The sequence below is a fragment of the Osmia bicornis genome, chromosome 12, assembly GCF_907164935.1.
Source record: "Osmia bicornis bicornis chromosome 12, iOsmBic2.1, whole genome shotgun sequence".
NCBI classification, from domain to species: Eukaryota; Metazoa; Arthropoda; class Insecta; order Hymenoptera; family Megachilidae; genus Osmia; species Osmia bicornis.
The window spans coordinates 3,693,196-3,713,123 of NC_060227.1; the positions used below are offsets into that span (position 1 = coordinate 3,693,196).

At 32.0% G+C, this 19,928-nt stretch overlaps 6 protein-coding genes across 8 annotated transcripts; 3 read left to right on the forward strand and 3 right to left on the reverse strand.

Annotated features, from left to right (window-relative positions):
- Positions 1-1,653: 1,653 nt before the first annotated feature.
- Positions 1,654-9,678, reverse strand: LOC114871330 (cell cycle checkpoint control protein RAD9A). Of its 2 annotated transcripts, XM_029177086.2 has the most exons (7): positions 9,626-9,678; positions 3,417-4,086; positions 3,123-3,325; positions 2,895-3,059; positions 2,676-2,832; positions 2,440-2,611; positions 1,654-2,369 (listed from the first exon to the last, which is right to left on the reverse strand). In XM_029177086.2, exons 2-7 carry the CDS (start codon positions 3,448-3,450, stop codon positions 1,676-1,678), a joined length of 1,425 nt encoding a protein of 474 aa, XP_029032919.1. In that variant the 5' UTR covers positions 3,451-4,086; positions 9,626-9,678; the 3' UTR covers positions 1,654-1,675. The 2 variants fall into 2 exon arrangements, with proteins under 2 accessions (XP_029032919.1, XP_029032920.1); XM_029177087.2 differs by lacking the exons at positions 3,417-4,086; positions 9,626-9,678 and having other exon boundaries at positions 3,140-3,229.
- LOC114871333 (vacuolar protein sorting-associated protein 29) lies at positions 6,136-7,481 on the forward strand. The gene is made up of 4 exons (XM_029177091.2): positions 6,136-6,287; positions 6,540-6,731; positions 6,807-7,042; positions 7,155-7,481. The coding sequence occupies exons 1-4, from the start codon at positions 6,285-6,287 to the stop codon at positions 7,270-7,272; spliced, it is 549 nt and encodes a 182-aa protein (XP_029032924.1). The 5' UTR covers positions 6,136-6,284; the 3' UTR covers positions 7,273-7,481.
- LOC114871332 (sarcoplasmic calcium-binding protein) lies at positions 7,569-10,366 on the forward strand. The gene is made up of 6 exons (XM_029177090.2): positions 7,569-8,534; positions 8,905-9,021; positions 9,178-9,345; positions 9,451-9,591; positions 9,682-9,762; positions 9,845-10,366. Exons 1-6 carry the CDS (start codon positions 8,397-8,399, stop codon positions 9,989-9,991), a joined length of 792 nt encoding a protein of 263 aa, XP_029032923.2. The 5' UTR covers positions 7,569-8,396; the 3' UTR covers positions 9,992-10,366.
- Positions 9,567-12,316, reverse strand: LOC114871331 (ubiquitin recognition factor in ER-associated degradation protein 1). 2 transcript variants are annotated; one of them, XM_029177089.2, is made up of 6 exons: positions 11,560-12,316; positions 11,340-11,454; positions 11,114-11,268; positions 10,499-11,047; positions 10,312-10,434; positions 9,657-9,784 (listed from the first exon to the last, which is right to left on the reverse strand). In XM_029177089.2, exons 1-5 carry the CDS (start codon positions 11,560-11,562, stop codon positions 10,366-10,368), a joined length of 891 nt encoding a protein of 296 aa, XP_029032922.1. In that variant the 5' UTR covers positions 11,563-12,316; the 3' UTR covers positions 9,657-9,784; positions 10,312-10,365. The 2 variants fall into 2 exon arrangements, with proteins under 2 accessions (XP_029032921.1, XP_029032922.1); XM_029177088.2 differs by lacking the exon at positions 11,560-12,316 and having other exon boundaries at positions 9,567-9,784; positions 11,340-11,487.
- Positions 12,317-13,310: 994 nt separating this feature from the next.
- LOC114871421 (aspartate aminotransferase, mitochondrial) lies at positions 13,311-16,184 on the reverse strand. Its single transcript, XM_029177274.2, has 8 exons — positions 15,962-16,184; positions 15,498-15,654; positions 15,291-15,419; positions 14,990-15,211; positions 14,758-14,914; positions 14,584-14,682; positions 14,199-14,515; positions 13,311-14,125 (listed from the first exon to the last, which is right to left on the reverse strand). The coding sequence occupies exons 1-8, from the start codon at positions 16,054-16,056 to the stop codon at positions 13,997-13,999; spliced, it is 1,305 nt and encodes a 434-aa protein (XP_029033107.1). The 5' UTR covers positions 16,057-16,184; the 3' UTR covers positions 13,311-13,996.
- Positions 16,185-17,258: 1,074 nt separating this feature from the next.
- Positions 17,259-19,922, forward strand: LOC114871422 (solute carrier family 17 member 9). Its single transcript, XM_029177275.2, has 8 exons — positions 17,259-17,965; positions 18,029-18,375; positions 18,448-18,621; positions 18,835-18,967; positions 19,137-19,233; positions 19,306-19,471; positions 19,531-19,689; positions 19,753-19,922. The coding sequence occupies exons 1-8, from the start codon at positions 17,904-17,906 to the stop codon at positions 19,890-19,892; spliced, it is 1,278 nt and encodes a 425-aa protein (XP_029033108.1). The 5' UTR covers positions 17,259-17,903; the 3' UTR covers positions 19,893-19,922.
- The last annotated feature ends 6 nt before the right edge of the window (positions 19,923-19,928 follow it).

Consider the following 19,928-nt stretch of genomic DNA (forward strand, 5'->3'; position numbering starts at 1 on the left):
GTGACCATCTGTGCGTCAACCTGCTATCATCTGGGGTGTTAAGGACCCCCGAGTACCAGTAGTACGTCGCATACCGACAACATGGCGTCCGGGGTGTCGAGGACCCCGGCGACCAACTCTACGCACCGATAAAATATCATCTGGGGTGTCAAGGACCCCGGCGACCAACTCTGCGCATCGATAATATATCATCTGGGGTGTCGGGGACCCCGGTGACTCGCTCTGCATACCGGCATTTTGGCATCCGGGGTATTAGGGACCCCGAAGGTAATAGCGAAATATAAGACCTAAAAACGAACAAGTCGTGAAAGATTTCTTCAGAATAGCGATGGATTTAACCGGATATATACTGACCTAATATCATTTGGGGTTTCAGGGACCCCGCTGACTTTCTGCGCACCAACTTAATATCAACCGGGGTATCAAAGACCCCCGTGACTTTCTGCACACCGACCTAACATCATAAGGGGTTCCAAGGACCCCGGTGACTTCCTGCGCGCCGACCTATCATCAGGGGTTCCAAGGACCCCGATGACTTTCTGCGCACCGACCTATTATCATCTGGGGTTTCAAGGACCCCGGTGACTTTCTGCGCGCCGACTTAATATCACTCGGGGTTTCAAGGACCCCGGTGACTTTCTGCGCGCCGACTTAATATCACTCGGGGCTTCAAGGACCCCGGTGACTTTCTGCGCGCCGACTTAATATCACTCGGGGTTTCAAGGACCCCGGTGACTTTCTGCATGCCGACTTAATATCCCTCGGGGTTTCAAGGACCCCGGTGACTTTCTGCGCGCCGACTTAATATCACTCGGGGTTTCAAGGACCCCTGTGACTTTCTGCGCGCCGACTTAATATCACTCGGGGTTTCAAGGACCCCGGTGAATCTCTGTACGCGCCAACTTAAAATTCTATTGGGGTGGTAGGGACCCCCTAGCTTGGTCGATACTCTGCATACCGACATTATGGCATTCCTCCGCTGATAGATGGCATCATATGTACCATTTTCGCCGCGGGGCAAGGTTTATTCGTAAAAAACATGGCAAAATTAAATTTTTACAATATTTTCAATTTATTAACTTAATTATTTTACAAAAACTGTTTTTACACAAATTAAACTATCACAATACTTTAATTTACAATCTAAACTTAGAAATAAGAAGACAATATCATTACCAACACGGATTAATTGTAAAAGAGCGATGATTTACAGATTTAAAGCATTAAATAAATAAAATCTTGAAAAATAAATAAACTACAAACAAATTCTTCAATTTATAATCGCAAATGTTTAAAATATTCATGAAAGAAACTGAAAATTGCCAATTGTAGTCATTGTTTTTGTGTAATTGGCATTCAACTATTTTTTATTATATTTATTATCAGATTTTATCTTTCATGATATTTATTTTATCCCAGAATAGATATTTGTAGGATAAATTTATAAAGTTAGATTACAGAAACAGGACATAATGAGAACATGTATTTAAATTAAGAGTATAATTAAAATTGTTCCTTTACAACAATTTATACTTAATTATTTTGTAATTATAATGATTTATACGTAATGTTTTTGACGAACACCTATTTTGTTATAAATAATACCCATAAAATAATATCAAACATTTATAAGAGACGCAATGAAGACACAAATTAAAACAATTGTAAGACATATTTATTCATTACAACACTCGTCTGAATCTTCCGCCAAAATTATATCATATCCAGGTAATGTCTGTGGATCAAAGGTTGTTTGAAAACACTTCTGAAATATTAAACGAGCTTTCTTTGTTGGTGGAGGTGGTGAATTTGGTATTGCATCTCTTAACATATCAGAATTATTGTTATCTTGCATTTGTTGTTTATCAGTTTCATCACAACTCGACTTTCTTTTTGTTATTGAAGAAAATACAGAACTAACTAATCTTTTTCCACTTATAGATTTTTTACTTGTCTCATAGTTTGATGATGAACATGATTGAGATTCTTTATTTGCATTTTGTTCTTTTAACAAATGACTCGCTTCATTTGAATTAGCATCATCTCTTGTAGATTTATTAACTGATAAAGCACGTCGTTCTATAGAAATACTTTGATTTGTTTCCTTTCTATTTTCCATTAAACATGGATGTATAGTTTTAGAAGTAGCATTCTCTAATGTTTTATTCCGTTTAGCTGATTTATCATCTATTTTACTTGTAGATTTATTGGCTCTTCTAGAGATTTTTTTACTTTCGCCTCTTCTCTTCACAGATTTCTCTTGTCTACCATCTAATGTTGTTTCAGTTTGGCTATCAGCATCAGAACTTACTGTAGATAATACTAAATTTGCTTCAAAAGATGGATTTTTTAATGCAAATATAACTGGTCTGAAAAATATTGACGAGTAGTTGTGTATATAATTCGCAAATAATTTTAATTTATACTATTACGTTTTACCTTCCTGCTCCTTCAAAGTAGGTGCCAATTGGAACACCCACAAGTTCCGCGAAAGTTAACAGAGATTTAAATTCCTTCATACAAAATGTTATCGATATTTCACTATTGATATCATATCGATCAAATTCTCCTTTGCCAAGAGCAAGTTGTGTACGTGTTGTATTTGACAATCCTGCAAATTCCCTAATCCTATTTAACAGTAAACTTCAACTTTAACGTGTTACAATATTATTTACCTGAACTATCATCTACATAGTTTCTTAATAAAAGTTTTTGAACCGAAACTTCAAGCGTTATTTCTACTAATTGTTGATGAAAATTTTGTAACGCATCTCCTAAAACACGTGGTTGAACTGAAAGTTTATTTGATGCACAGTCTTTATCATATGAAGTCTGAAACATAAAAGATGAAAGATAACAGTAAAAAACATCTAAGTTAGATATATAAAACATACTTGTAATATTTCACAATCTAATATGGGTAACAGATGAGTTTTAGTAATACTATTCTTATATTTGAGAATGAACAAAATTTCAGATGCATCTGGTTCCAATTTAATATGGCATGTTACTATCTGTTTATCCATCAATGTTGGAGATTTAAATACATTCATGGCACTCTGTAAAATACACACATTAAATTATTTGATACTTAATATAGAAATATCATTTCATTTTATTACCCTCAATGAAATTTTACATTTCAGTGCATCACTCTCCTGCAGATCGCCATAATTGTAGTATGAAAAAAAATTTTGGAAGAATGTAAAATCAGCATAGGCTGAATTTGCCATATTAACTGTGCGAAATGATAAAGCATCTTTTTGTGGCTCTATGTACATCTCATCTCCAATTTTTGCTAATGTATGTATAGCTTTGGCTAAAACTGTCCAATATATACAAATAAATTTTGTTTAGTGGACACGTTCTTTGAAAAAAGAAGTAATCAAAATATAACCTGAATGAAATCAACATACTTTTTATATTTGTTCCTGGTGTAACACATTTCATATTGAACTTCTTTCATTACCACATTTGTTATTAACTAAATATCAAATAATATCCAATCCTTGATTAATTGAAGAATAAACTGATTCATAATATTATATGAAATTCGAAACATAGACGCATCAGTCAATTCGACTTGTAAAAGTAATTATAAGTGTTCATACATATGTATTTAAAATCTATTATTAATAATAATTTACATAAATATTTGATAATTATAAATATGAACTTTACAAAGATTATTTATGTTACAAAGTTGTAAAAATTTACAGTAAGATTACTCTGGTTCATATTTTAGCGCATTACAGGAGTCGTCGACAGTTCACTACACTCGAATCTCGAATCTCGAATATCGAAATCTATCTGTCAAGTTTTTTTCACAGGGCTATCCCTACAGATTAGAGGGCCCGGAGCAAAAGTCTAAATTATTAAAAATATTTAATTTCAAACAGATAATTGTAAAAATTATTTGATCTAATAATTTGAATAATTTTCAATTTTAAAAACTCGCGGTGTACACATATACAACAAAGGTAGCTGACTGCGGCACGGTTATCAACCGTTCGACGTAGAGCGAAGTGAAAAATCATCAGATCATCAGTCTTATAGCGACCGCCGGGGGGTGCAGTGCAGATCTACCTGTTGAACATACACACATATACCCTTATTTTATTTTCTGCGTTCATTTAATTTGCTGTATTTATCTTTTTAACTTATTGAATAAACTCCTTAAGAGGACGAACGTGTCGATTTTATTACTCCTGTGTGCATCCTCTACATTCCTGATTCCTTTACATCTCTGCACCCCTTATAAAAATGCGTTATTTACATCCCAGTATTCCTTACATTACTACATCCTTTACATCCCTGCTTCCTTTATATCCTCGCATCCCTGGTAGCTCTGTCACCCCTACACCCATGCATAATTTACATCTGAGCATCCATTACAACCTTGTCTTCTGCATATCCCAGCATCCCCAACATCTTTGCATTCCTCACAACCCTGTCTTCTGCATATCCCAGCATCCCCAACAACTTTGCATTCCTCACATCCCTTCTTTCCTTACATCCCTGCACCCTTTACATCCCCGTAACCCTTACATCACTGCATCCTTTACACCCCTGCAACCCTTACATTTCTGCATTCCTTACATCCCTGCATCCTTCACAATCTTCAATCCTTTACATCTCCCTATCTCTTAAATGTCTGTTCCTCTTACAATCCTGCTTCCTTCTCGGGAAATTTCCCCGAAAATAGCGCCCCCTAGCGGCAAAAATGTGAACTAAAATCCCAACCTCGAATCAGCGCCCTCTGGTGGGAGAAAAAGGAACTATATCAAGTCGGAATTTTGGCCCTCTAGCGGCAAAAATGTGAACTAAAATCCCAACCTCGAATCAGCGCCCTCTGGTGGGAGAAAAAGGAACTATATCAAGTCGGAATTTTGGCCCTCTAGCGGCAAAAATGTGAACTAAAATTTCGACCTCGAATCAGCGCCCTCTGGCGGGAGAAAAAGGAACTATATCAAGTCGGAATTTTGGCCCTCTAGCGGCAAAAATGTGAACTAAAATTTCGACCTCGAATCAGCGCCCTCTGGCGGGAGAAAAAGGAACTAAATCAAGTCGGAATTTTGGCCCTCTAGCGGCAAAAATGTGAACTAAAATTTCGACCTCGAATCAGCGCCCTCTGGCGGCAAAAAAGGAACTAAAATTGTAACTTTTTTTACTCAAAAAGAGCTTACAGACATGACGGATTTGAAAGATATAAGGGATAAGGAGTTTAAGGGTTGCATGGATGTAAAGGATACAGTAATATAAGGGATGAAGGAATGTAGGGATGTAAGGGATGAAGGAATGTAATGGATGAAGGGATGAAAAGAATGTAGGGATGTCAAGAATGTAGGGATGAAAAGAATGTAGGGATGAAATGATTGCAGGGATGTAAGGGATGAAGTGATATAAGGACTACAGAGATGTAAGGGATGTAGAGATGTAGAGGATGCAGCGATGTAGAGGATGCAGGGATGTAGAGGATGCAGGAATGTAGAGGATGTAGGGATGTAGAGGATGCAGGGATGTAAGGGATGAAGAGATGAAAAGAATGTAGGGATGAAAAGAATGTAGGGATGAAAAGAATGTAGAGATGAAAAGAATGTAGTGATAAAACGATTACAGAGATGTAAGGGATGAAGTGATGTAATGGATGTAGAGATGTAGGGGATGTAGAGATGTAGAGCATGTAGAGATGTAGGGGATGTAGAGTTGTAAGGAATGCAGGGATGTAGAGATGTAGGGGATGTATGGACCTTGGTTCATAAAGAGTAGGATTAGCATAAATAATAACTGGGAAGGGTGTGCCCGCGAGGCCCATAAAGAGAAATAAAATAATAAATAATTAGGAAGAGTGGGTTTGACCCATAAAGGAGGATAAAATAATTAATAACTGAAAAGGGTGGACTTTAGTCCATAAGTTAAGATAAAATAATAAATAACTGGAAAAAGTGAGGCGGAGCTCATAAGGAAGGATAAAATAAATAAAAGGGGTGGTCGGCCGAGGCCCAGAAGAGAGATAAAATTATAAATTTATTGCTTAATATGATAGAAGAATTTAAGTCAATTAAATAAATAGGTAAGAAAAGAAATTACGAGCATTAAGTAAACTAGAGGAACTGACCCAAGGCACATGCCCCGTTTAGCCGGTGCTAGGAACGGCCCTGTTCTTTCATATTGTCAGCAGTGTATTTGACACTTTGTTAGCCTTTATATTTTACTGTTAACAAATGCAATAAACTGTATATTAACTGTTAAAAATATATATAAAAAATATTATTAAATAAATCATGGTGAGCATACAAAATAAATATTAATAATAACAATTAAGTTACATTTATAAATTTTCTAGCTTTTAATTTCTAACCTTACAAAAAAGTAATATGATTTTATTTTGTTTATTCATAAATTTTTTATAATATAATGCTGTCAAAAATAGTTATATATGCATTTCAGAGGTCATATTACAAAATCATCTATTTTATTCTAAAAATCTTTATTATTTATCAAAATAAGGAATAAAGTTTAAGGTAATATGTTTATAGCTTGTTTTAGTATTAGGAGATTTGCACATTCCACACAGATGCAGTAGCCTTCCAAGCAAATTTAAGAAATTATTGGTGCCTGGCCGAATACAGCATATTTTATGTACAGGAAATCTTTGTACTAAAGAATCGTACGATTACTTGAAAACCTTGGCCAGTGATGTGCATGTTGTTAGAGGGGATTTTGATGAGGTATGTTTTATTTAATAGTATTAAATATTATAAGTACAAATATGAGGTATATTATATTTACATTTGTTTTTATAGAATCTAAATTATCCAGAACAAAAAGTTGTTACTGTTGGTCAATTTAGAATAGGATTATCACATGGTCATCAAGTTGTACCTTGGGGAGATCCAGAATCGTTAGCTTTAATTCAAAGACAACTAGATGTTGATATTTTAATATCAGGTCATACGCATAAATTTGAGGCATATGAGCATGAAAACAAATTTTATATTAATCCTGGCTCAGCAACAGGAGCATATAATCCCCTTGATACGTAAGTTTCTGTTCATTTTGTGATACTGTATAATTATACAGAATGATTTACAAATGGTGTATAATCTGAAAACTGTAGATTCTTCTTTAAAACAAACATTTGTGTTATATAGATCAGTCATCCCATCTTTTGTTCTTATGGATATTCAGAGTTCAACAGTTGTAACTTATGTATACCAACTTGTTGGTGATGAAGTAAAAGTTGAAAGGATCGAGTACAAAAAGAGTTAAAAGATATACAAAGATTTGAAAATATGTGTATGTACTTTAAGTGATATATAATATCCATTTCATGAAATTCTGTATCAAAATTCAATAATAATTCATGTATAATTTCTGTCAGGTCTGATATGTATCTGAATCAGCATTTAAGCTAATCTTATATAAAACTTTAAATTGTATGATATATTAATTGTAAATAAAAGAATATCAAATATAAATTGCATCAGTGTACCATTTAATAACTTCTCTAACTGATAACATGCATTTTATTTTTGTTTAAAGTGTATACTTTTACCCTTCATTTAATTACCTACATATGCATTGTAAATTTGTTTTAATCGAGAACGTAACACCATGCGTCTAGTCACGTATACGTATTTGCGTATAATATGACGTTCAACGCGACCTACTTTTGTAGTGCATCGAAATTTCTACATGTATTTTGAATCTGATTATTTTTATTTCCACGTAATCTATATGTTATTCTCATGGGGCTGTTTGTTCATCACACAAGCTGATCAGAAGCTAAATTGTCTCACATCGTGGTAAAGCTGATAAGTTGGACATAGGCGTAGCAAATAAACAAAACTAAATATTTCTTTTTATTGAATATGATCGATACGTATAAAATTAATTATACTTTTTGTGCAAATGTAAAATTTTTAAAATTTTGTTGTTTATTTTTCTAATTTAGTCTATATATATTTTTATTTTAACATTATTATGCCTTTAATTGAGAGACAAAACATGTGGAACGAAATTTCTGTAGGATATGTATGTGTTTAAATATAAAATTATATTACCTCATTTTTACAATTATTTTGTACGCGTTTATGAATATTTTTGTTGAGATACGCTTATGATTTTTATCTGAGAAAAGAAGACGTGTATAAGACCGCGTATCAAGAAGAAACATAATCAAGGGGAGGGAATAGGGCATTCTAGCGCATGCGCAATAAATAAAGAGGGGCTTTATGACCGACCCATTAGAAAGGGCCCAATACATACTTAGCTCAGTTTGTATGGTTTCAGTTGTATTATTGAAGCTCGAACGGTTCAAAGTGAATTTTAAATTACTGTGTTTATCTACATTAAAGTTAGATTATAAAACATAATATATATTTAAAACAAAAATGGCAACTTTATTACAACGGGGCCTGCGGTACGCAGCTTCAAATAAACTGTTCGAGAAAGGTATTATTTCAGTTTTACGTTTTGAAGTAATACCAGAGAAGAAAAACATTGTGCAACCAGCACATCATAGATTCAAGGTAATCTGCATATTACTTTTCACAAAGAATAATTACAACATATTAGAAAGTATTTAAATAATTTTAAATGTTTCTTCAAATATTTATTTAAAATTTATTTATTTTCTATATTATAAAATTACTCTTTCCAAATATGAAATAAGTAATTATTTTTGCGAGCTAAAACCCGTTATAAATGGGGACGATACAGGTCTCAGAATTTTATTTACACCCTGTTACCTGCCGGATTGTTTGTCCCGTAAACTTACATTTCGGTACTTTACGTATACCAATACCACCATTTTTCTCGTTTTTTAGTACAAGTTTGAAATAATTATGTACTATGTATAAATAAAAATTATTTAAGAAATTGTATATCTTTTGTTTAAAGTACAACGGAATCATTGGGTGCATGCACAGTAAGAGAGGCCTGCACTATACGGGAACCTCGACGTTTATAGACGAGCAACAAGAAAGCGATAGCGATTCGGACAACGAGCAAGAGAAAGTAAGATATATAAAATGTCCAAATATATTTCAGTTAAATAATTCAATTCGATATAGTTTAAGATTTTGTAGTTAGTATCTATACGCGACTGTTTATTAAATTAATACGTATTATTAGTACTATTCAACATATACAAAATTACCGGTAAAATCATAGGGTCAATCACATTTTTGGAGAAGAAAAATGCGAACTCTGCATAGTCATTTAGATGTTAACAAAGATGGTGTTATTAGTTACGATGACTTTATGTTACTTGGCGACCGATTTTGCGATTTAGGACACTTATCTCCAAAAGCCAAAGCTGAATTTAAAAATGTATTGAACGTGAGTATAGAAATAACAAAGTATATATTAAATTGTACACAATTGTAAATTCTGTACAATTTAATAAAGTAATTATTTTATATCTAAACATATATTTTGATGTAGAAAATGTGGATGGAACAGTGGGGAGAGATTAGTCCATATAATCTCATATGTGTTGAAAAATATTTAGAAGAAATGCAACATGTTCTTAATGACTCATCGTTAAAAAAGAAGTGTCATCATTTCTTGCCATATTTATTCAAAGTAAATATGTAAAACAAACTGTTTATATACATACCTCAATTTATCAGAAAATTTTCCTTCTAAATAATGTTATTAAATATACAATTTCAGGCAGTGGACAAAGATCAAAGTGGTGAAATTTCTGTACAAGAATTTAAATTATTTTTCCAGTGCTTAGGTCTCACACATGAAGTAAGTAAAATCATCAGTCCTACTATGAAATAAAACTTATTGTTAAATAAGTGAACCAACTAACTGAAAATATTTATTATAGGACGCAGTTGTTGCCTTCAGTCACATTGATAGTAATGACGATGGAAAAATTAGTTTCGAAGAATTTATAACTTTAGGACGTGAATTTTTCATTTCAGAAGATCCAACAAAGCCCAGTAAATATTTTTGGGGGCCGTTAGTTGATTAAACTTCTTATTGCAATCCTGTGACTTGTGATACTAAAATATCGTATATCAATTATATTTACCATAATATATATGGTTTGAACTTTAATTATAAGACAGATAATTTATAGGTTTTAAACGTAAGTTTTCTACAAGTTACTGAAAGCACAATGTACGTATTTCTAGTTCCTTTTAAATATAATTAAAGAAAAAAAATGATAAAAGATATAAATATATATCAAACAAACTTTCAATAACAATACAAGTATTTTTATGGTTAAGGAACTACTATAAGACTTTTGTTAAAAAATATAACAATTTAATAATAAATACAAATACTCACTTTTACAAACATATACACATGTAATAGTAAGAAAATAGACTGTTAGTAATTCAATCATTTTCTTGATTTTCTAAGAGAAAAACCTTCCCCGGTAAATGCCTTAAATTCATCCGGATCTTTTATCTGCAAAAGTACATTTACGTGTATATTTAATCGCATATAAACATGTCTTTAAATTATATTTTACCTCTTTATTATTAACAGGTTTCATATTGCGCAAGAATATAAGAGTTCCTATTTTGTAATCATAATCTGGTATTCCTCTAACATATGTTGGTTTATTTGCAGATCCCTCTGCTTGAGCAGAATCTTTACGTTTCTTGCCATCTAATCTGTTGCCTTGTCCTTTAAATGGCACAAAACCAGCTGGTGCTGGCATTAAATCTGCAGGATCTACTATATTTTCATCTTTCTTAATTTCTTCCTCTGGCTCTACATATCCCACCGGTGGGGCAAATTCAACATTCATATCACATTCTATAATGCTAACAGCTGGGCCAGGTTTTGTTTCCAAAACACACATTTCATATATTCTCTGATTATATTTTATAGCTATGATATCCCCTGTTGTAAGACAAGCAAAACTTCTTAATCCATTTTCTAAAACAGCTTTAGGATTTGTGATATCTAGGAAATCTTCAGACTGTGGTTGAAAACGTGAAAATGTTGCAACTGGTAATGAAACGCTTTCAACATTTATTAATTCTTCTTCTTGTAACAGAAGATTACGCATCATCTGTAATTGCATCATTGTAAATGTATATTGAATTATATTAGAAAATATCTATAATTCTTTACTTACCCAATAAGGTAAATAAACTTTTCCTTCATCCGCTACAAATTCCAGAACACCGCAATGGGTAACTCTATTGGTCTTTTTATTAGTTAATTTAAATAACATGGGATAATTAATATTCAGCCTTGTAAGTTGTTCTAACGCCGAAGGAGGCATAATTACTAAAAGAAAAATAACAAATTACATCTATTTCTCATTTTATAGACAAAGTATAAAGTTTATGAATAGATACTTTTTCCACCGCGTTCTACATCTTGCCGGTATGTACCCGGCAACATTGACACGGAGAAACATTTATACTGGGTATTGAAAGGTCGTGGAATCTCCGGAAATACATTAAACCCAAACTGAAATTGAAACGTCATTTTGATAAAAACAACTTAACCTCAATTTAATACAAAACTCGACTAACGGAATATATTTCTCCGTTTTTTGCCTCAAAATTTTTTTACCATGTTTATGTATTTATTTTAACAGTCCTTTAAAAATTTGTGGATAATAGAACTCTTCAGAAACATACAAATTTAGATATAAGTATAACTGCCGTGACATATATGAATATATACAAAAGCAGATGACGTCTATACTCTTTTCCACGAGAGTCCATAACTAACCATAACTAACTAAGTCGCGCAGGTTGGCGGTGGTGGGGGTACTTAGCGAGCGTCGAACTCCCACTCCTCCAATCGGTCCTCACTTCGTTAACCCCGAGTTTAATATACGGGGTGAAACAATAGTACGGTTAAATAGGATGAATACAGAATGATACACGTGAGTAAAATACCGTGCTACCCGTTATACACTCCAAATGATACATTTTCGAGTAGATGCACCGCGTGGAGGCACCTCAGCGACGCTGTGCGCAAGCGTATGGGAGTGGGAGTATCGCCAATCAGGGCGAAGATGCGCACGAAAGAACGAAAACTGGTCTTTGCGCAGTTATGGACTCTGATAAACTGCGTTATAGACAATGTACTTTACTTTAATTTTCCCCGGTTCGGAAAAAAGGGATACATTTTTACATCCCGTTTCCTCCGGGCGGCGTACTTTGGGTACGTTTACTGTCCCTTTTACCCAACGAACACTTTTGGCCACGCGCGCTTTGCGCGCCTCTTTTCGAATTTCATTCTCTTTTGCATTTTACATTGTTTCATACATTTGCCATACTTTTACAATTTTTTGCTTGAGTCTGTGTGTATGTGTGCGTGTGTGTCCCCTTTTAGTCGCCTCTTACGACAGGCAGGGGATACCGTGGCCGTATTCTAATCTCCCCGAGCCACAGGGGTCTATAAACAATGTATAATTTCGTCGCGGAAAAACGTGTTTATGTATGTATACGACAGTTCATCAGAGTCCACAACTGCGACGCGCAGGTTGGAAGATGGTGGGGGAACGCAGCGAGCTCTCTGCTAATCGCTTTCCACTTCGTTTAGGAGTATCGCCAATCAGGGCGAAGATGCGCACTGGAGATGCGCGAAGAACGAAAATTGGTCTTTTCGCAGAATGGACTCTGGTGACTGTGGTATATGTACATACATACATACATATATGTAAGCATATGGTCCTTAGGTGGCGGTGGTGGACAATTTTGTTCCATTTTGCGCATTATACTGGACATGTTGATTCTTATTGGTTCTTCATGCTCCGTAACCAAGGGTAACGCGCAGGCGTCTTCTCAATACTTGTGATGCCAAGCCGCCAAGCATAAATACTCAGTACTTAGTGATCTTTTATTAAGTTCATTTTTTACGCATTGCTTCTTTATGCTATTCATATATTTTTGTTCACTGTGTATATGTTTGATGAGGCGAAAAATGAGTAATAGAGGGGCGCCATAAGTGGTGAGGTATCATTTATTTAATTATAAGCTCATAAGGACAACTTCGGATAATGTCATCCTCGCTGGTTCAATGAAACTTTAAGTTCAATGAAACTTGGAAGGAGAGCGAGTAATAAATCTAGAAGGTGTCCCAAACTTTTTTAAATAGAATTAGATAATTTTTTATAGATATTTCTAAAGTGTGTGAAGTCCAGTAAAAATATACACAATGTCATATTATATTGAATTTATTGCATAGTATATCTAGATTATTAGAAAAATAAATGATTAATTTTATTATCATTTGGTACAATTTATAGATGAAATTTTATATGCATTTAAAATTGAATTAATCAGTAGAATCTTTGTTACCTATATCTATAATGTAACAGAAACTAAATATTATATTTCTTCATATCCAAACAAAGTGCTTTTGATACATTATTAATTATAAATATTATGAAAAATCGTATTATTTTTGTAAATTTATCCAGAATGTTCCTGTAATCATGCTATAACCAGGAAAAGGATGATTTCTTTGAGAAAATAAATTGAAATTGTAAAATTTTTTGACTGCTTCTCAAAAAATAAACTGCAAATATTCAATATTCAACCTAATCTATAGTTGAATGAATTTTAATATAGATACTATTTATACTATTTACTTTTTCACTTATATACAGTTATATTGATATAACTGCCTGTACTCGTAATTTATCTTTCCATTTCAATTATCACTTTCTATTAACCTCTCACAATGGTAAAGTACAGTACTCAAGAATATATGGAATCTGAGCGATAATTTAAAAAGTAGATTATAATCTATCATTTCGAAAATAAGCCTCCTCTTAGCTGCTCTGTGATTACTATACTCTGTATAATTTGAAATACAATATATCAAATATAAATTAACAATTAAATTCCATAAAAAGTTATACTGCCTGCAGTATTTCTATAAAAGCAGTATGCAATATTAAATGCATTTAATTTTCATTTATGCTCAAGTTTATTTATGTATATGCTAGAAATTATAAGGCAAAATTTGGCTAAGTTATGAAAGAAATATCAAACTATTTTGATTTTGAAACTTCATGCATAGCTTGTGCAATATATTCTACGTTTTTTGATGTTACACCTGCCATGGATATTCTGCCGTTCTTTGTCAAATAAATACTGTAATCTTTCGTAAGTTTCTCTACCTATAAAATAAATATTAATATGAATAGTTTCAATTAAATAATCAAGAAAAATTAATCAAAGTTTTTACTATACCTCGTCGGGTTTAAGACCAGTGAAACAAAACATTCCAATTTGATCTGTTATATGCGTCCATTCGCGAGAACTACCACTCTTTTTAAGATTATCGCGCAACTGTTGACGCACAGATATAATACGGTTAGCCATTCCTTTTACATCACAAAGCCATTCTTCTTTCAATTCAGGATCTCCTAATATTTCATTAACAATTCTAGCACCATGAATTGGTGGGTTAGAATAAATTGGTCTAATTAAAATTTTTAATTGCGAAAGAACGCGACTTGTTTCTTCCTTACTGGTAGTAACAAATGTAAGTGCTCCAATACGTTCACCTATTTAATATTCATAACGTTAAAAAATATATTGATGTTTACATAGTATTTTTTATTTATATATTTACCATATAAACCCATATTTTTGGCATAAGATTGAGCTAAAGCAAATGGAATTCCTTCTTTAGCAAATAATCTAACTGGAAAAGCATCTCGGTCTGTATCACCTAAAATTTAATATTAGATGTTTAACTATTTCTATTAATATCAGATTAATATTAATTGTAAATATATTGTTATACCTGAAGCAAATCCTTGATACGCCATATCGAAGAAAGGAAACAGTTTATGTTTCTTTACTACTGCTGCCAATTCTTTCCATTGTTCTGGTTTAGGATCTACACCAGTAGGATTATGTGCACATGCATGGAAAATAATAATCGACTTTTCTGGAATTTTCTGTAAAATGTAACATTGTTAATAAAATTTAAAGATATTATTTTATAGTTATTAAATAGCTGATATGTTACTAACACATATATCTTCTAGAAGACCCTGATAGTCCAATCCACAAGTTTTTGGATCATAATAACGATAAGATTTGACTGCAAGCCTAGCTAGCTTGAATATAGGACCATGGTTTCCCCATGTAGGTGTTGGTAAATATACTTCTTTGTTACCAGGGAAAAAGTGTGCAAAGAAGTTTGCTCCAATGCAAAGTGAACCTGTGCCAGAAAGTCCTTGAACAGTAGCATTCTAACCAGTTTAAAATCAGTTTTTATGTTAGCAACAACCTTTTCATTATTAGAATATATACACTAAATATAATACATACCAAACCATTTTCTACAATTTCATTACAATCACCAAGCGCTAAATTAATGCTATGTTTACAAAATTCTGCATTTCCAGCTATTGGTGCATATTCTTTATTCATTTCCTTAGATCTAATTTTATCTTCAGCCTGGAAAAAATTAATTTTATTGTATTTAATTGTTTTTATCTATTTATAAATTACAGTAACATTAAACTTAATTTATACCTTTTTTACACTTGGTAAAACAAATGGTTTACCATTATCATCGCGATAAGCACCAACTCCCAAATTAACTTTTTTGGGATTTTGATCTTTCTTAAATGCTTCTGTAACACCTAAAATTGGATCAGGTGGTCCCATCTCTACATGAGACCACCATGAACTGGAACACAAAAAATAAATATCTTAATAGTTTGTTCAGTAATTTATTTATATTTAAATGTAACAATTCTGTGTTTCTCCATTCAGCAATTTATTCAAATAAACTTCCATACTTTGCATATTTTATGCTCCTTTTAAGCATTTATGCTACAAAAAAATTTTTATTAAGAGTTATAAAAAAACACTTAAATATAAAATTAAATAACGATCTGTATACACAGTAATAATTTAAATTTTTTTTAAGTAACTAATATTCCATAATAATACGAAGGTTAAAAGTGTCACTATACAAAATGTTAAAATCTTACCTCATTGGTTTAACAGTATACAAAATAACATTGCTCTTTTTTTTAAATAAATTACGGGAAAATGAAAATTTAATAAGACTTATACTTTGTGCCATTTTATTAACAATAAAATATAAATTCGGCTAATCTTCCAATAGATTTTAATGAATTGTTTGGAGCTGTTTCCAGATCTGGTGGTCTGGAGCTAGAGCTAACTGCTGACGTTTGTCATGTATCTGTTATATACACTCATGCGCACATCGGGCTTATACATACATATGTAATACTCATGTAATACTGTTCTACACTACTATGTAACTTTATCGCTTTTATTATGAAGTTTGCATCTGAGTATACAACTATTATTTAAAATTTGGTTCCATAATTATTATTTAAAATGGTCTCATATTGTACAATTAACTTTTCATCTAAAATATCATGTTAATAAAATACAATATTATACACAGATCATAAAAATAATCATATGTAAGTTTAATGATTATTTAAAAATTTTATCGAGCGGGTAACAATTCTTGTGTGTTTTTTTTTTACGTACGTGATTATATGATCTCATATGATGTATGTATTATATCATTATATACTGCATATTTATTTTGTAATCTATAAATCTTCAGGGTCAAGTGGATAAATGAGATCAATTATATGACAGCATTTATTTTTGATTCATAATAACTTGTTCAAAACGTGGTTTATAATTTTTTTTTTAAATAATGTTCATATTGATACATTGTTACACAGAAGATTTAGAAAAATGTATTTTATTTAGGATTTTATTTATTAAAAAAAATGTAACAAACATAAAATTAACAATTAAAACAAATTTGTCTCAATAAAAGACTGGAAGTACATATGTAAAACATATCTGTGAAGTAATTATTCGTTTTAAATATGCGTTCATGAATATTCATTTATTCGCATGTATATAAATATACACAAGAAATTTAGAAACACTTAATTAGAAAGTATAAAAGGTTTCCATAGGGGAAGATTAATGAAAGATAAAAATGTATTTAAAGAATGATAAATGCCTTATGCACATACATATATATATATATATATATATATATATATATATATTGTCTGTTTCACCAGAGTCCATAACTAAGCTGCGCAGGTTGGAAGATGATGGGGGAACTTAGCGAGTCTTGAAACTCCCACTCTTCTAATCGCTTCCCACTTCGTTAACCGCGAGTTTAATATACGGGGTGAAACAATAGTACGGTTGAATAGGAAGAATACAGAATGATACACGTAAATAAAAAAGCGTGCTACCTGTTATACACTCCAAATGATGCACTTTCGCATAGATGCACCGCGTAGAGGCGCCTCAGCGACGCCGTGCGCAAGCGCATGGGAGTGGGAGTATCGCCAATCAGGGCAAAGATGCGCACGAAAGAACGAAAATTGGTCTTTTCGAAGTTATGGACTTTGGTGAACTGAACAATATGTAATCTTACATACATATTTATACGTATGTATATGATTGGAGGAACAACTTCATATTATTGACTACGTTCACTGCATGAAATTTTCGAATCATAAATTTTCCATTTATTTACATGCACGAGAGATGAAATTGGTATTAAAGCGTGTAAATTCGAAAATTCAAATAAGTAAAGTAAATACACCATATTTTAAATATGACTTGTATAAAAAGGACGCAATAGTTAATTGTGTTTAGTTCAACTGTAATGATGTGTTGCATCTTGTGTGTTGTAAACATAGAGGTGCAGCTAATTCGTTATACAAAATTTGATAGAATTAATAATGACTCGAATGTATAAATTTTTGTAACTCTATAATAATAAGGGATTATAAAATACGATTTTAGTTGAATTTTTAGTCAATTAGTAACTCAAAAAGCATGCCTATACTTAACTTATGTATTTTAAATATATAAAAAGAACCATAGTTCTTTATGAACTAACTTATTTGATGAGAAATGCAAATGCAAATACCTTTAGGATTCAGCCAAGATGAGAAGACAAATTCATCTTGGTCAAGGTAATTATTACATATGAAGGTAGTGTTTAATATCAAACATTAAAATTTTAAATTACATTGTAGGAAGGAAAGGAGAAAATGGTTTTTATCATTATTATGTGGCACTTGTCTTATATATGCCACAAGGACATCTGTCCCTTTATTAATGCCAATTATAAGTAAAGAGAAACAATGGTCCAAACCAGATTCTGGAATAATATTATCCAGTTTCTTTGGGGGTTATACATTAACACAAGTTGCAAGTGGTTATATTAGTGATAAAGTTGGGGGACAGAAGGTGTTATTGGTTTCAGCTTTTGGATGGTCTATGACAACATTCTTTATGCCAGAAATCATAGAATTTTTTTCAAAAAGTGAAGCATCTGTACTATTAGTAGCAATAGTAAGAACAATAAATGGGGCTTTCCAAGGTACCTGTAGGAAATTTGCAAATTAAATAACATAAACATGTGAAAGATATTTATAAAAATTATACATTATAGGAATGCACTTTCCTAGTATGATTAGTTTGATTAGTCAACGATTACACGAAACAGAAAGAGCATCATTCTTTAGTTTATTGACATCTGGATCTGCTCTTGGGACATTACTCACTGGATCCTTAGGTTCCTACTTATTGGAAAATTATAACTGGATGACAGTCTTTCAAATTTTAGGTAAATTAATATAGTACAAATATTAATATAGTAACAAATAGCCTGAAATATTATTGTGAATTTTAACACATTTAAAATTGTTTGAAAATGCGCACGTGTTTTTAATTGTAATATTTATGTTGTAAATAATCATAGTTTATGTAATTACTAATATATGCAGCTCATAAATACAGTGTACTAATTATATTTTTATTAACAAATTTATTTACATAGGAGGTTTGAGCTTGGTATGGACACTTCTATTAAGTTACCATATTCTACCATTTAAGGAAAAAGCAGCTTCCATTAAATCAACTACTAGCTACAGTTTGCCTTGGTTGAAGCTTCTGAAAAAACCTCCATTCTGGTAATCTTTGTGCATGGGGTCAATTTTTAATTCAATTATTTTAAATCACAAAATTTCTGACTCAAATCTAAATGTAAAAAAGTATATATAGTTATATAGATTTTTTAAATATAATACAATTATGAATATTTAAACAAGCTTAATTTTATGTATAAACTATAATTTTCAGGGCATGTGTAATAGGTCATGCTTGCCAAAATAATTGCTTTTTTGTACTGTTGTCATGGATGCCAGCATATTTCCATGATACATTTCCTGAAATAAAGGTAGGTAATTATTAAATAATACTTCAGCATTCTACCTAATTGTTAATATTTTTAACAACTTCATGTATTTAGGGTTGGGTTGTAAATATGGTACCATGGTTGTCTATATTACCCTGTACATTTTTGGGCAAAGCACTTTCCGAAAAAATTATAAAAGCTGGCTACTCTGTTACAGTAACACGTAAAATAATTGAAACAATATGTTTTATAACTGAAATTATAAGTTTATTGCTTCTAGGTATGTATATTATTGTATGAAACAAATAAGCAGTGAAATTAAATTAAAACTTATTTCAGCAAATGTGACAACTTTTCAAAGTGCTATAATCTGTCTTGCATTTATAATTGGTGGATCAGGTTTTCATAACAATGCAATAGCTGTAAATCCTTCAGATCTTGCACCCAAGCATTCTGGCAGTGTATTTGGGTTAATGAATACTGTCGGTGCTATACCTGGTAAATAAAGATACAACTGTATTATTTTGAAGTAAAAAAAATATAATGATGACATTTTTTCAGGATTTCTTGGAGTATATTTTTCTGGACATATTCTGCACGTAACACATAGTTGGTCTGTTGTATTTATATTTATAGCTATAATAGATGCATTAGGATGTATTATATATTTATTATTTGGTTCTGGTCACGCAATTATATAAAATATTATGAACCAAATTTTTTGTTATCTCTATTGT